The sequence below is a fragment of the Chenopodium quinoa genome, unplaced genomic scaffold, assembly GCF_001683475.1.
Source record: "Chenopodium quinoa cultivar QQ74 unplaced genomic scaffold, ASM168347v1, whole genome shotgun sequence".
Lineage (NCBI taxonomy): Eukaryota > Viridiplantae > Streptophyta > Magnoliopsida > Caryophyllales > Amaranthaceae > Chenopodium > Chenopodium quinoa.
Window position 1 is genome coordinate 7758594 of NW_018743292.1, and position 17106 is coordinate 7775699.

At 35.5% G+C, this 17106-nt stretch overlaps 1 protein-coding gene across 2 annotated transcripts; it reads left to right on the top strand.

Moving 5' to 3' along the window:
• Positions 1-4635: 4635 nt before the first annotated feature.
• LOC110736804 lies at positions 4636-7980 on the top strand. Of its 2 annotated transcripts, none has more exons than XM_021917118.1 (2): positions 4636-5095; positions 7039-7980. In XM_021917118.1, exon 2 carries the CDS (start codon positions 7055-7057, stop codon positions 7679-7681), a length of 627 nt encoding a protein of 208 aa, XP_021772810.1. In that variant the 5' UTR covers positions 4636-5095; positions 7039-7054; the 3' UTR covers positions 7682-7980. The 2 variants fall into 2 exon arrangements, with proteins under 2 accessions (XP_021772810.1, XP_021772811.1); XM_021917119.1 differs by lacking the exon at positions 4636-5095 and adding an exon at positions 5103-6609.
• The last annotated feature ends 9126 nt before the right edge of the window (positions 7981-17106 follow it).

Below are 17106 nucleotides of genomic sequence, written 5' to 3' on the forward strand. Positions count from 1 at the left end.
CCGAGCCTCGAAAAGGCACTGACGTCAGCGACACTGCAGCAGTGGGAGCGTCACCCGAAGAAGTCTAAGTTTCCATCCTGGGACGAGGAATTCTGTTGCTCAAAGGCGGCATCAGCCCAAGTGGCCAATTGCGCCGAGAAAGTAATTGAGGAGTTTCCTCCTCCTCTTCAGCAACTACTGGTCTTTTTCCTCGGTTTTGAGCCATTTTTGCGAGAAATCGAGAAATCGAAAGAAAAGGGGAATGCTCTAAAAATCAGGAAAATCCGAACAAGTTTCGGAGAAAATTACCTCTATTAGACGCGGAATTAGCCGATCTACACGTTCGGAGCAGCGAATTCAGTCTAAGGTTCGGAATTGCAGAGAGTGCTCGGAAACAGAAATACGGTTTGCAGTGGGTAAATTGCGAAAATCAGAAAGTGTTTGCAAAGAAGTGAGGAGAGAGAGTGGAACGAGTGGCTATTTGTACCTTTTTCTGAACAGGTTTATGGGAATTCGTGCCACTAAATATCCCACTAACTACCCTTCTCCACTTAATTACCCACTAAACCCTCTAAATTCCACCATTACTCTCTAAAAACAGTAGTTACAACCTCAATAACTAACTAAAACCAAATTTAAATGCTAATTAAAACCATTTACTCCCCTCCAAATTTTCAAGTCAAAACCCGACCCGTCACCCTGCCGAATCGGGTCTAGGGGGCAAGTTGTTTGGGTCCAAATGTCTTTCATTGGGCCGGTCCAAAGGTTTTAATTACAAAGCCCAAAAGCAAGGTTCAACTCTCTCAAGCATGCCAAGTCATATAAGCCCAGTCCGCATGGCAAGCTCATCTGACTTCCGGGCCCAGTCCATCCAATGAGCAAATGTATAAAAGCCTTCAATTGTCTTTCTTCACATTTATTCAATACAAGCCTCAGCAATTAATTCTCTTGCATAGTTTTCTCTCTCAATACACTGAACTGACTTTATCATCGGAGGAGCCTTCCTTGGCACCACCCCCGAGGCTAGTTTACGTGTGTTTGTTGTGCAGGAAATACTCGGCCAGTCACCACTTGGACTGAGATCAGTTTTCTCCCATCGAAAAGGACCAGCCGAAGGTCCTATTGTTTTAATCCGAAACAAGCCTTATTTAAGCCCAACTTCTATGTTATTGCTTTTTTTTTTTTTTTTTTTTTTTTTTTTTGCTGTATAAAAATTGTGAGCTATTTCGTTTATAATAATATTATTATCCTCTGTTTCTTTTCCTTGAATGAAACTAGATTGAAGGTGGCTTCTTACTATCCGGTACAAGTTTCAACTTAGAAGAAATCAATGTTGTGACTAATGTATAATCGTGTTACAAAGACCAATAGGTCTAAATTGAGATAAATGAAATAAACTGGGTTTTTCAAATTAGGGAAATAAAGAAATGTAAGATTTATTAATTGAAAAAAAAAAAAAAAAAGATACTTCGTATTTTAGTAAAAAAAAATGAAATTTAAAATTAATGATTAATTTTTTTACTATTGTATTTTCTACAAAACAAATGTTATCAGCATTATTATTCCCTTTGTGATTTTTAAGTGGTACACTTTGACTGGTATATAGTTTTAGGAGTTTAATAGCGTATTAAAAAATTGCAAAAGAAAAATAGTGAGGTTAATAGTTTATTGAAAAGTAATAAATTTGAGTGAGAAAAAAAGTATAATACTTGAAAAAAATGTAACACTTTAAAAAAACATGAAGAGAGTATTTTTCATCATGTTTGGTTACGTAGTACAAAAACAATTTAATAAAGAGTAGGATGTTGAAGACATAGCTGAAAATCATGTTGCTATTTATTGAAAAGATTATAGCTAGAATTAGATATTAACTACTTACTCATATTATTACTAGCGATTAACATAACTAAGGCTATTTTTAAACTTATTCACATATTTGCTCAATTTTTATTTCCAAAATTCAATGTATTGCTGAATATAATTAACTTGTTGGTTGAAAACTTGAAATTGAGTAAATTAATCTAATTATTCAATTGAAAAGATGAATAAGACTTGATAAATCATTGCAAAATGATTTGCCCTCCTCTGCTACCTTACAAAGACAGACAGAGAGAGAATCTGGAGTTCTGTTGCGTGCTGCGAGATACTTATATACAAGTGTTGTATGGGCGTTTTGCGGAAAAATTTTGAAAGAATAAAAAACTGAGAGTGAGGCGATGATGAGGGCTGCACGATGTGCGCGCTTACACCATAATGATAAAAGGGTTTTGCAAAGAAGGGTTGCTAGCAAAAGCCGATGAATTACTGAAGAATATGGAGGACAATGGATGCTTTCCAGATGAATGCACCTTTAATACAACTATTAGAGGATTTATTGATGGAAAGGACATTAGGAGAGCATTAGAGCTTGTCAGGTTTGATGAGAATCAAAGAGTTTGTTGCTGATAATCACACGATATCATCATTTGTGGGCTTACTCGCTGATCCAAATATCGGTGATGCAGACAAGGATTTGCTAAAAATGTTTTTTGAGAACTGAGTGAGCAATAGTTAGGAGCAAAGGTGGAAGTAGCAATGAATAAAGTATATATGATCAGCCGTGATAGGAGGGAATGTTGTAAATTAGTAAGTCTTATATTTAATGTGTTTTGATTGATTGTAGGCAAAGACCTTAACACGTGTAATTTATTGAACATATGATACAAATGTGGATCAATTTGTAAATTTTTTATCTAATTGCTGCGTTTGCTTTCTATCTGCCAGTGGAGTTGCATATGTTTTCTTACTACCTGATAACTGCCTTTGAATATTAGCGGTACTAGAGATCAAGTATAGCTATATCTAAGCCATGTCACAAATACAAGAACATGACATTGAAGATCGATGGCACCAACCGTGTTTACTTTGCAAAGGAGTCAATTTAACCATTTTATGTAATTACACTTGTTGCACACAATGATCTACTTAGTTTTTACTCAGATTGTTTTTTTCATGATGTATGAAGTTTGGTTGTTGACTGTTAATGAATAATTTATGGATTGTTAAGCCTTAGTAAGATCATCCTTTTGTATAGGATTTTTCCCTATACAAAAGGATGATCTTACTAAGGCTTAACTTGCACTCTCTGGTGCTACACTGCTACTGAAGTTAAAGATCAAGGAGCAACACTCAAGACTTCCATTAGATTTACTTCGTAATTGATGGCTTGTGTGAAGCTTTGATTTCCTTCTCATCTCTCACAGTTAAGTGCTTGCAGCCAGATGCATTTCGTAGTAAAAAATAAAGGACTTTGTAAATATGGTTTGTTGAATGGTGCCACTGAATTGCTACAGAAATTGGATGTCCTCTAGATGAATGTAAATACAATACAATTTTTTTTTTTTTTTTCAAGTATGTCAGCAAGACTTTGAACTTGTTGGCGCTATGAGAAGCAAAGGGTCTGCAACTGATACATATACAACTTTATTTGCCAGTGTACTCTGATACTCTGATAGTCTGATTATGCTGTTAGTGATTCAGATAGGCTTTAGCTGAGAATTTTTACAAGAATTTGTATTCGGCCTCTGATGTTAAGAAATTTTGGTTTATGCTTAGTCTCTGCCTCTCTGGTTCTTCCCTTCTCTGGTTATGTATCCTGTAACAAGTATCATCAGTAATAACCATTATATGTATGTATACTAGTCTGCAGTATGGAAGATGTGTACTCGGCGACTTTGCACTGTCACTGTTGTTTTTAGTTTGCTCATGTTGAAAAAAATAATGGGACAGAGACAGAAATTCGTTATAGCTTGGTTGTTTTACTATGCTCGGCTGCCTGCTTATTTACAGATAAAATACAGGACTAGTACTTAATCTGTGATATGGCTCCATAAATTCGCAGCATTCTACCACTGATGAGAGTGATACTTTCATTTATAACTTTTTTCAGTAATTGTTGCATCAAGTTTTTTAATAATTTAAAGTCATATTTAGCAAGAAGTGTTGAGACAATAATTTCTGATACTCTGTAGTTGCAATTCATCTGAGACTTGCAGTTTCCGTAGCTCCTGACAGTGGTGAGTAATCAATAAATTGACGAGAGTTGTCTGAGATGGTTTGCTTAAATTACCTTTTATTCATTCATAATAATCAGCCTAATGGAACGAAGTAAACCCCGACCAGTCACCTATGCCTAATGGAATGAAGTAAAACATCATCGATTCAGGATACATACATATCGTTTCGATACATACATAAAGAATTCGAGGATAAATCAAAGTATGTACCTAAAAGGCGACTAACAAATGGTTTCAAGTTTATCCATTTGTTCTCCTGTCGCAATGCATATCACAGGACTGTTGGTGGCAGTCACAGCAATAAGAGCACCACCTCCCTTTGCATGACCATCCAGTTTGGTATAATCATGACCCTAACGACCTAACAGCAACACTTTGCTTAAAGGCCTGAGCTTGATCGAATACAGATTGACCAATGCTACTATCCATGACAAACATTACAAGATCTGGCTTCATTGCCTCTACAAGATGCTGCATTTCTTCAAATAGAGAAGCCTCTTGTTTATTTGAGTCATCCAATGGTATCAATTATAAAAAGATCATATAGTTCCCTATTGAATCTTTTCACACCTTAAACACCAATCTTTACTAGCAGGGGCGGAGCCAATGTGGGTTCATTGAACCCACTGATTTTTTGAAATTTGTTTATAAAAATACAAAAACTGGAAAACGGTTAAAACGAATATCTGTGTAGCAAATGTCAAGAAGTAAAGGTGCAGCTCAGTGCTTATTTAACTTTAATTTTTTTCTCTTTTTGGTTTCTAGTTTTCTACATTACTGTTTATCACGAACAGTTTTCCACTTTTCCCCCAAATTCTAAAACCCTAACTCCCCTAAACTCCTACTCCCCTAAATCTCGCCAATCGCCGCCCTCCTCCCGCCGGCCGCCTTTTAGTCCGTGACTCCGTGACGCATTCCGCCTTTAGTCGTCCTTCACCGGCCACCTTCGTTCAATCAATCAGTTCGTGACGCTTCAGTCCTTCAACATACCGCTATCGCATACGGCGCTTCGATCAATCGGCTCACGGCGGCACGGCCTCTGCCAGTCGACCTGGTGTCTGGTGAGCTTGCCTTTCCGGTTTCCTTTAATGCTTATTGCCGCCTTGCTGTGAATCTGTGATTGTGAATGCTCAATGCGAGTATGCGATAATGCTGTCTTTCTGTCTTTCATGATTTCATTGTTGTCAATTGTCGAAAACTCGAAATTGTCTAATTGTGATTTGTGAATGTTATTGAAATTGTCTAATTGTAATTTGTGAATGTTGTGATTGTTGTCGAAATTCAGAAATTGTCTAATTGACTAATTGTGACTGACTGAATGTTGTCTTTTAGTTTTAGTCTAATTGCATTTGTTGTCTTGTTGAATTGCTGCCAAGTGCCTTGCTGCCTTGCTGCCTGTGGCCTTGAGTGCCTGACTAAGTGACTAGTGCCTTGCTGCCTTTATTGTCGTATTGAGTTATTGGTAAATGATAATTGCTAATTTGATTGGGAATTTGAGATATAATGATATATAATGTAAAATTGTAGATTGTGCCATTGTGGTATAGTGATATATAATGAATTTGAGATATACTCGAAAAATGCTTCTGTAGTTTTATTTTTTCATTTTTCTATGTGTAATCTATTTGTAATCCATAATATGAACTTATGTACTTAATTTTTTATTATTATATTTTCATCCCTTTGTTAATTTTGATTTTGAACTTCTGAAGTTTCGAACCCACACTTCGCAAATCCTAGAGACGCCACTGTTTACTAGATCAGATTTCATGTGAATATTTCAATTTCATGCTTAGCTTATCAATGCATAATATAAAAAGGAATTTAAAAGATAGATGATAGAATGAATATACAAGTGTATAATACCTTCCATAGAAGGGATGTGGTGGTTGATTAACATAAAATTAACGCCAGCATCACGAAGAGCATGAATGATCTCATTCAAGCATTTCGCGAGTACTTCCTTATCAATCACATTTGAATTATTTAGATTTTGGAGAGCACAAAATAAACTCCCACTTAATTTTGATAACATTATTATTGCACTTGCTTGTTTGTTTCAAACTCCAAAATTCCTAGTGTTTTTGACGGGTAAACACTAGTTTACTCCTCTTTATCAAATTATGTGAAACTACATAACTTGACGTGTATCCCATTGTTCTAAGAGTATAGATCGTTACAACTTAATATACTACGTAATAATAATACTCCAGTAATGCTATATACGGAGTACGTAGTATATATATTCTAATTTTCTGACAAAATTATCTTTCTATAATCTCTATATGACTCTATTTATGATTTTATGTTATGCTTAATCCCTTATTATAGAAAGGGGTTATAGAAATTCGTCCAAGTCAAAGAGATAAATTTCGAAGCATACTTAAATTTCAAATGAAGATATATCTCCCGTGAAAAAAATAAAAAAATAAAAAATCTTCATCTTTTTCTTCCCCGTTGGAGTTTTTCACTTCAGTCATCCCCTCTCTCACTTTACTCCAATTGAAGCGCGCACTCTAAATTCTCCATTGAAGCGGCTTCTAAGCTTTTCTTCTTCATCGAAGCAGTTTCTGAGGTAATATGTTTTTTTAATTCATCGAAATTTGATTTCACAATCTAGGGTTTAGTTACACTTATCGTTAATTTAATTGTCTGTGTAGTCAATTTAGGGTTCTTCTTTGCTGGATTATTGAACAATTTGTTATATTTACTGCAGTTATGAAAGATTATAATGAACGATTTCGTTGCTAGTATTTTCTTATGTGCAATTTCGGTTGATATTCTTAAGCAGGAAGAATTTTGTGTGATTTTTGGAGCCTAAATTGATAATTGAGTAAAATGTAGTTGCAAATATGTTGCAAGCTTAGTTTATAACCCTTTAATGTTAGGAAGGAACTATGAAATGGACCTTTACTTCCTAGGCCGAGGGCGGCTGCCCCGGCTCTGGGACGGGCCTGTTTACCATCCAATGATAATGACATAATGTGATTGCGGTTGATGATAGGCAATCTGAACAGGAGATGAATGGGGGTTCGTCCACACACCGAGAACTCGAACGCCAGATTGGTGCAATCAAGGCTGTTTCTGAAATGGAAGTTGAACATCTCCTTACCGAGTTGCGATTGGTTCGTTCATATTTCAATGAGGAACAGTTGCAAAAACCTGCCCTGGAGTTTTTTAGGGAAAATCTTCCTAATGTTTCAGTAGTTAGAAATGATGAGGATGAGCATTTTGATCTAAGATGGAAAGATGATGATGGTAATTTGTCCATGTATAACCCTAGTGGTAGAGATATTCATGCCTCCCTCTTCCAACACATGGGTATGGCTTATCCTGCCTATTCTGATGCAAGGCAGTCTTTTGGTGGATTTCAGTTTTCGGGCAAGGCTATGAAAAGCCTTGTGGGTGTTGATGATCTGCAGATGGGGACATACTTGTCTCAAGAGTCACTTAATAACATGATGCTTGGGATGCCAGAAGGTCTTCAAACTCCTGGGGCTGAAAGCCAGAGATTGTCTGTGGGGATGACACCTAAAACCCGTAGATTGCCTAAACTTGGGGAGATGCTTCTTTCTGTACATGGATCCCCCCTCGGTGTCTACAAAGAAGATAACATGGAAGCTATACGCGAGTCAGAAGAAGGCTGACTTATATTTGTTCTTTGTTCTTCATCCAGAAGATATAGAAGTGCTTTATATTACTACTGGAAGTTGTGCTTTCCAGCATTGACATAAAGCAGCACTAATCTCCTAATTATGGCTATGCAATGAAGTTTCAGTTTATTTACCATTTGTCAATGAATTTATTCATCCAATGCTTGATTGTAAAAAATATATCCTAAGCAGGTCTAGTTCTGTAATCCACCTTAAGTGTTGTAATAGTGTATGGTACTATGGTATACTTTGTATCCGTTCAGATTAATGAATCAAGTTTTTTCCCTCTGCAAGTGAGACTTGTTTGCTACTAATATACTGCATTTTATGAAACTTAACCCTTAGAGAAGATTGGCTAACTTGATTAGACTTTGAATGTTGTTGTCTCTGAGGCCCTGTTTCTTTGGGTTCATTGTTTGATTCAGCTTTTGGCATTCTTAAGAGCTTGGTTTCTGTTGATGATTGAGAAGCTTTTGTGGAACTTGGAGGTGAATTTATGTAGAGTGAAATGCAGTTTACAGCAGGTATTCCCAACAATTTTCTTTTTGTGTGAATTGAATTATATACAATCATATAATAATATGAACTAATGATGCCCCGGTTTTCTTTCCATTATTGTTTTTTTGCTTTTAATGGATTGTTGCTAATGTAGTTGGTTTAACATATTATGGAGTAATATGCTATCTGTTGCTACATGTATAAAGTATCCCTGACTGAGCTAGGCTGCTACCTCTTTCCCCTGTAACAAAGTGAGTTTGAGTAGAGTATGTGTTTGGTTTGGACTTTCAACAAAAGCCATCCCCAATTTCACTTTAAGTTTCGGTTGGATGCAGGTGGCAAAAGAATATATTCCATCGCCGTGACAAGCTATAGATTAATATGTGGTTTTAAGGTTGTCTTACGTGCTCCTGTGTCACTGGGCTACACGAATACTGAATACAGGTATGTGCTCTAGTGGTGGAATAGCATTATCGGAAAGCTCTGTACTTGTAACCTAATTTGACAATTCCTAATGTTGATATCGTTCTTGGGTGCTGTATAAAACGTGGGACCTTTTACTTTTTATTTTTTAAAGTTTATTCATGTCAATCTTTTGGCTTGATCTCCGAATTTTTTCATTTATCTATGATATATGCATGTATACTGCACGGTTAATATGTGAAGACGCTTGCCAAAAAACCTAGGATTATGTGCTTGTTCTGTTGTACACAACATCTCTATGTTTATTGTTTAAAGATATTGGTATACAGCTTTGGTTAGGTTATCTAACTCAATTGGGCTGAGCAAGGTTTCAGAGTTGTCATTTAGCTAGTACAGTTTGGTTATCTAACTCAATTTATTTCCATAGTTCTACTTTTAACTCAAGACGAAGGCAGAAGTTTTTTTGTTGCCCTCTATGGGTGAAATGGAAGATCGTGATATAAGCCACCCCTGAAAATTTCTTGGTTTTGTCTCTCATATATATGTAGTACTTACATTACTTCATACAATCTATAATCATGCAAGAGGGGAAGGAAATGCCCTCTTTGTTATTGTATTTTAGCTAGACTCAACCCTGTTGTGTATGGAGTTATGGGAGCTAGGGGGGGGGGGGGGGGTGCCCGGCTCTTTGATTTGTGTGATAGAATTGCCTGTAATAATTTTAGGGCTGGTTACATAAGTACATATCCTCTTTCTGTTCCTCCTCAAGAAAGAAGTAATGTTATGCAATTAAAAGTTGTTGTACTCTCTAAGTACTTAGCCCACTAGGTGTCTATTGCAATGACATCTATTCATCTAAATTGTGCTATTGACAGCCAATCAGCCATCACTGTTTAGGATTTTGGAGGGCATAACATTTGATGGGTGATGCATATATTTACATTATGTAGTTAAAGTTTCTATGTCTAATAGCTTTAGGCATTATTTTACATGAAAGCACTATTAAGTTCTAACTGTACTTAGTTTGTCCTGAATAGTGAATACAGAATGGTCATTATGAAGAATTGCAATACTGAAGGGACATACCTTAAATAGCAATAACTAAAAGTAATGTAATAGTTAAAAGTTCAATATTATATGTCTAATAACAATTTCTAAAACAAATCCAACAAGTATAATTGTACAACTGTACATTTTAGATCAACAAAGTGTGTATATATTACTGATCAAAGTTTTATGAATTTAAATTTTGACTTCTCATTTAAGGTCAATTTTGGGTAGGTTAGAGTAGCATTCTCTTGGTTAGCAGGACATACTTGTGGATCTCATTCATCTCAAATTCAGGAATATCTAGAGTGATGTGAGTTTCTTAAACTCTTACCCAATAACATTCTCATATGTAATTCTAGAGGGCTTTCACAGGTGTAAATTGTGTAGGCATTTGAAATTCTATAATTTCTGTATTCTGTTGGGCATGAAAAATATATGGTAGTGACTTTTGGTATGTTAAGTTGGCGACTAGATGTATTGAGCTTAATTTATTGCTGAATATTGGGATACATATCCATACTGTTCCTTTGTAACAAAGGCTGCAGTTTGCAGGTAGTACAGGACTGTAGTTTCTAGGTATATGTCATCACTGTCTTAGATCTGGAAAACGCCAAAGCTGTTCGGTGAATTGATTTCTTATCTATGGTGGACTCTTTGTTGGGATTGATTGGGTGATCATGAGATTGCATAGAAGATCCTTGCATTATGAGGACATGGCTTTGTTAGTTCTTATGTCAATGTCAGAATTGAAACCCTTGTCTGTTTTAGACACTTGAGCTCTATAACTCTATTGCCCGGTTGCTCCCCATACCTTCAAGTATTTACACATTTGGATAAAGAATATCTTAATATACAGTTCTTGACAATCTGTCGTTTCTTCCGAACCTCATAATATCATTACTTTGTTTGAGGGTCCATTTTCTTTTGCAATTATGTACGATTTTTAAGATCATAATCCCCCCCCCCTCCCCCTTCCCCTTTTGATTTATTTATTTCCTGGTGAAGAGTGCTAAGATTTATCTGCTACTTCAAGATAAAGGTGCTGAATGAAAGCGATTATCTCATCTTTAACATGCTGGGTCGTGATACTTGTTTTAGTTATCTATATACCTCTTTTCTGGTTGATGACTATATTTATATTGAGATGATAAAATGTAACAGGTCACTTGGCACTTTGAAGCATAGTTAGGAGGATGGGACATTCCAATGCATACCTTAAAAGGTGACCAATCAACTCTTGATCTATGTATTATACCTGAAAGTTATTAAGGGGCTCACCAATATCAATAGAGAGAGGGGGTATGAATATTAGTTCTAGAAATGACTTAGACACATGGGCTGTATTGAAAAGCGCCTCGCAGATTCTTCTGTGCCAAGATTCATGATTGATTATTTTGCAAAGCTTGAATAAACTACTTAAGCAATGATTTCTCTCAATAATCTTATCTTGTTTTATCATGTAAGGGGCTTTAAGGAGCAGCATTCTTTCCTTCCGCCTTTCTCGAGAATGCATTTGATAATGATCTAAGGAGTGCTGACATGTTCGAATCATTATAGAGTTAATTGACTCCATATTAATAAAAAAAAAAAAGTAAAGTAAGACTAATTAAATATATTGGTTTTCTCTTTAATCTGCCACCATTCATACAAGTCTGTGTAAAATTATAACTATTGAAGCTGCTGTAATGATTTCATGGACTGAATGGGGATTGTTTTCTTTGAATCTTAAAAATTAGCAGATAATCATGATTTCCACTTCTTTTCATTAATTATATACCTGCTAATCATATGAACTAATTTTTGACTTTGCTCAGCGACGAGACTTAATGATCAAGTGAATTCAGATCAGTGAAAGTAACTCTACTGAACCTGAGCTCCTGATCTGTTGTTCTGTTTCTGAATATTTTTATAATTGAAAGATCATTCAGATCTAATTCCTGGATTCTGGGTAAATTCTTGTAGGTTCTTTAGGGTGTTAAATTAGTTTATTAAATTTTACAAGTACAGGTCTATGGTTTTCTAAATTGTATTCAGGTAGACAATTACCCAATTGATTATAATCTTTTTGCATGAAGCTGTCAACTTTATAGTCAATGCCAGCGAAGACTCCTGTTGCTATCATCATTCCTGTATCCAAGTCTGGAGAATTTGCTGCTATGATTCATCCTTTATTTTTTACCTTCATCTTTCTTTTCTTGTTGGATTTCTTTAAACATTAACATGATTTTGTTGTTTTACACATTTTATTTCTTTCCGTATAAGACAGTTTTATGCTGTCCTTTCTCTATTTAGATACACCCGAATGTTATAATAGACATGTTGACATGTTGCATTTAAAAAATTCACGGAATAAGGGTCTAAATGAGTGCTCCACATTTACAATATCTGACGGATCTAAACTGGATTGCCTAAGTACAACTAGCTGAAATTCAGTTGTACATGTGGTTTGTGCTTTGAATGGTAGGGTTAAACAACGAAGAGTTCCATTGTAATTGCAATGTTATGACAAGTACTATTATGTCTTACAACTTATGTACAAGATTGTGACTGGAAAAGAAATGTTTAAAGTTAATTTTCATTCTGATAACCTACCTATTTTGGAAAGGGATATATCTTTTGAATTTGCTTCATTTTGCTTGATTTAATTGAACTATTGAAGGCAGACCAAGATTCTCAATTCAACCCCAAACAGTTGTAAAACTTGTACCAAGTATTTCTTTTTTGTTTTGATACACTCTCACTTATTATAACGTGCCACCATTCTTTTTCCTTTTCTTTTTATTTTCATTTATTTTTATTTTATATTTATTTTTCAGATTTCATTTTGTTGTATCCCACTCAGAGTTGATCTTTGCTAAATTTGATGTAAACTCTAATAAGATTATTCAATTAACATCCGAAGATGAGTTTTTTTTTTTCCTTTAGATATACAAGAGTCATAAGACAAGATAAAAGAGTTACTAATGAATTAGTGATGGTAAGCTCTCTCTCTTAAAAACAATATTCATTAAAAAAAAAAAAAAGGTGATAAAAATTGCTTAAAGGCTACAATTCTTTGAAATTTTATACCTTTTTTTAGGTATTGGATGTACTAATTATAACAATTGTCAAATCTAACAGGACTACAACATTACATTTTTTAACTCCTAATCTAAATGTCACTATGTATCAAATCGTGCTAGACTGCTAGCTAACTCTTCGTTGTCTAAATTTTGCTTAAAAATATTTGAAAATTTGTACTGAATATTCTACAGGAGTATATATAAGGTTTGCTAAAACCTGATGTACAAAAGTTTGTAGAATCACGTAATATTGAAAATAATAATCAAGAATATTAGACTATTTTTAAAATTAATTAATGCATTACCACAATACCACTCGCAAATTTAAATGTGACAATGTCAGCGCAAGATGAAATAACTTCAAAAGTCAAACTGTCTTTTGACAGGATGCTGGGAGAAGAATTCAAAATGTCCAAAAAAAAAAAAAAAGTATGTAACGTGTATGCTTCTCCAATGTCATATACTCATGCTCATCAACATTAAGTAGCAGATGTCACTGTTAAAACGTAGTACGAGTACCAAATTGATAAGGATGTAAAGTACCAATTATTGGCAACATCTTCCTTTTTCTTTGGATTTTGGTCTAATTTTATTACTCCCTCTCTTACCATGTATAGTATTTAATCATCTTTGGTATTTAATTATTATTAACAACCAATCAAATAAGTAAATATATACTGTATTATTCTTTTAGTTTGATTAATTATCAATTTATTTTGGTGTGTGATGAGTAGTTTGCTCAATTAATGATGTGAAGTAAGTAGTATATCAAATCATTATACTCGTAGCCTCGTAGGTAATTCTTAAAAACTTTATTGGTGATGGTAACCCTATTGATTCATTATTTGTAACTTCTTTTTACTTATCAATAATCCAAGTCGTGTCGTTGATAAATTCACTAAGTTGGTAACTCAAATATGCATTGCTAATTTTCAACTCAAATATGCATTGCTAATAACTTCATTTTTTTTCCAGTAACCTCATTTATACATGATTAATAAGCCCATCGATAACTTCATACATCGCTAATAGACTATGATTATCAATATTCTTATGTGAATTAGACATATCACCGAGATCTCATCACATATAAAAATTATGATTGCCATTATTAATATTACTAGTTTTAAAATCCTGGCATTTTAAGAGGCCTAATTATCTAATGTTACTAGTTTTATCGTCCCGCAAAGATCTCTCCTTATGAGTTCAAATATAATAACATATACTCTAATTGCTTTCTAGGGCGAGAGAACGTAGTCCATTTAGATTGGCAATTTATTAATAATTTTGCCAATTACTAATGCATAATTTCTGCTAGCAACAGTTTGAGATTGGTTACTAGCTACATGTTTTTTATTTTACCATCTTTAATGATTGAAATTTTGTTAAATATATTTTAATGTACACTTCATAATATAAAGTTAATTTTGATATAATCATAATTCAAAATATAGTTATTTATCGACATATATAAAAGGAAAATTTGCAAATTACCACCCACAAAATATGCCTATTTCGATATAACCACCCAAAAAAAAAAATATTTTAAAATACCACCCACTAATTTAAAAAAACACTCAGATGACCACCCATTTAGCAATGGTGGGGGTGGTGGTTGGGAAGAAGAAAGGAAGAAGGTAGGAAGAAGAAGAGTGAAATCGGGGAGAGAGAGTGAGAAAGCCAGAAAAAAAAGGAAAAAAATAAAAAAAGTGGGACCCACTGATGGAAATTCCACCGGAATTGCTAAATGGGTGGTCATCTGAGTGTTTTTTTAAATTAGTGGGTTGTATTTTAAATTTTTTTTTTTTTGGGTGGTTATATCGAAATAGGCATATTTTGTGGGTGGTAATTTGCAAATTTTCCTATATAAAAATCAAATGGAACAAAAGAAGTACTAATATGGCATAGATACATAGTGAGATTAAAAGGGAGAGTAGAGTAGTGGGTCCTAATTTGCCGGCAAATATAAACTACCGCCGGCATGCTTTTAGCACGTTAACTAACTTAATATGCCGGCATTATTTGTGTATAAAAGTGGGTCCCATCTAACAATATTGTTAACTTCTGCTTTTTCACCTAGGTGGTGTGTAGGCCTATAGGGGACAACAACAAGATCGTTGATTTTTCCGAACCTGTTTGGCTTGGAACTTGACCAACCTGTTTGGCTTATAGGATGACAATATTAAGTGGATATCCGCTAACCCGTTTTACCCGTTTTATATAAAAGGATGAAAATTTGATTTAAATGGATGAGAAGCGGGTGACGAATAAAGTGGGTGATAGATCGGATCGGACGTGACGATACTTTTTTCACCTACTAATCATCCACCCACCCGTTTAACATATATTAAAGTTTTAATCTAAGAATTTTACTAATAAAATAAGAAATGTGCAAGAAAATCATTTGTTTTTTTTTTGTTGCAAATTATTTTTTCAAACAATACGTTGTTATTGTTTCCTATTTATTAATAAAATAAAAATATTATTGTATAAATAACCGAAAATTAGAGTTTATGTGAGTTTTTTTTTTCACTTTAATACTCATCCATTAGTCAGTCGCTCCACCCGTTTCATCCACGGATGATGGACGGACGGATATGGATGATGGGTGAAGCGGGTGACGAATGGATGTGGATGGAGCGATTAGAATAATGGATGGATGCGGGTGAAGCTCTACCCAATCCGAATCCGATCTATTGTCATCTCTATGTATTCATTTTTTGGCACTCCCCCGCCAATGTTACATTTTTTTGTTCGTTTTATTGTCTAGTACTCGTACAAGTAGAGATGATCATGAGCGAAAATAGAGATGTCAACTCGGGTAATTGAGTCGGAGTGAGATCAAGTCTATTTTAAGTTGAATTATTATGTATATATATGAGTTGAAATATGAATCGAATTTTTTCGAGTTATATTGAATCGGGTCAATTTTTAGCACATTAAGTGAAATTGAACATGATTTTAGCTAACAAAGCTAATTGTTTTGGGTTTAAGTTTTGGTTCTATAATCAATTCGAAATTATCTTGTCCATTTGGAAAGCGGGATTTTAGGGTCAAAGTGGGTCAAATAAGGACTTGAATTAAACACCTAAAGCAATGCTTAACATATTGAGTTGAGTAAATTTTTTTGACCCAATAATCTTGCTCAAACAGCCCATTTTCGAATTGGATTTACCCATTGAATTATTCTGTGTATATTCTCTATTAATAATCACTGATTAATTTATTTTAAAGCTAACTAATTAAATACCAGTATACACCTCCCATTATATGCCCTTTGCTTTGCCAAAGAGTACGTGATGGTTTTGTCTAAGATATGAAGTCTGATTAGGGGATTTTTATCCACCAATCACCGTCTGACAAGTGGACCAACCAGGTTCCGCCACGTGTCCTTCACGAAGGCCAACAGGAGCTTGCCACGTGTCAATCGCAGATACGTCCTCTACGGACCACTTTAGACACGCCACGTGTCCACCCATGCCAAATGGGACAACCGGCCATCAAGGCCCAATTCAGTCTAGAGGCCCGATCAGCCCTAGGTTTACCTTAAACCTAGAGAGTTGCACGCTTCTCAAGGCTATAAATACTCGATTAATCCTCATTAATCACAGAATTGAATAATCAAGAGATCAAGCAGAGAAGAACAGAGTTATTAACAACCGGCTAATCTCGCTAACAACGCAGATTACCAACACTAAGCACTCTCACCTAGAGAGATCTCATTACTTTAATTTCTGTATTGATTACTCCTTAATCGGGTACTAACTTGACCGTTGGAGGCGGAGCTCTCAGGAGTCTCCGTTATTTTGCAGGTACAGGCGTCCGGTTCCAGTCTCGGAATTGTAACTCTCCCGCAGGACATCAGAAAACCCCGAAACATTTGGCGCCGTCTGTGGGGAGAGTACTTCAGAGATGGCATCCAAGTCTGTACCGACTCCAGAAGAGAGGCGTCCCCTAGACGACCCTCAAGTTCAGTCGGACCATGATACCGAAAGTGAATTTGAAGTTGAAACTCATACAGCTCCAGACGGGACCCTAAGGGCCCGACGTACCCGTCATACCGAAATGAGGGAACGGGAGTATCCTCAAACAGGAAGCGAGCCAGCAGGCGCAACGGTTGCTCGGCAACAGCCGACTGATGGGTCTGCTCCCATCACAAGGAACGAACTCATGACCTTCATGAGGGACTTCAAGGGAGAGATCCAAGAGTTGATCAACAAAAAACCGCCTGCTTCAGTCAAAGAGCAGTCGGCCAAGAAACCTTCCACTTCACTGAAGAGGAAGCCAGTTCAAGGGCGAGAGGCGACTCCCCATCCTAAATCCAAGAAGCGGGAGCCGTCTGCTCTTGATTTCACAAAACTCCGTTATCCTACGGGAAATAGGAAA

Coding starts and splice junctions, on each gene's coding strand:
- LOC110736804 (XM_021917118.1), top strand. CDS start 7,055: ATGAATGGGGGTTCGTCCACACACCGAGAACTCGAACGCCAGATTGGT.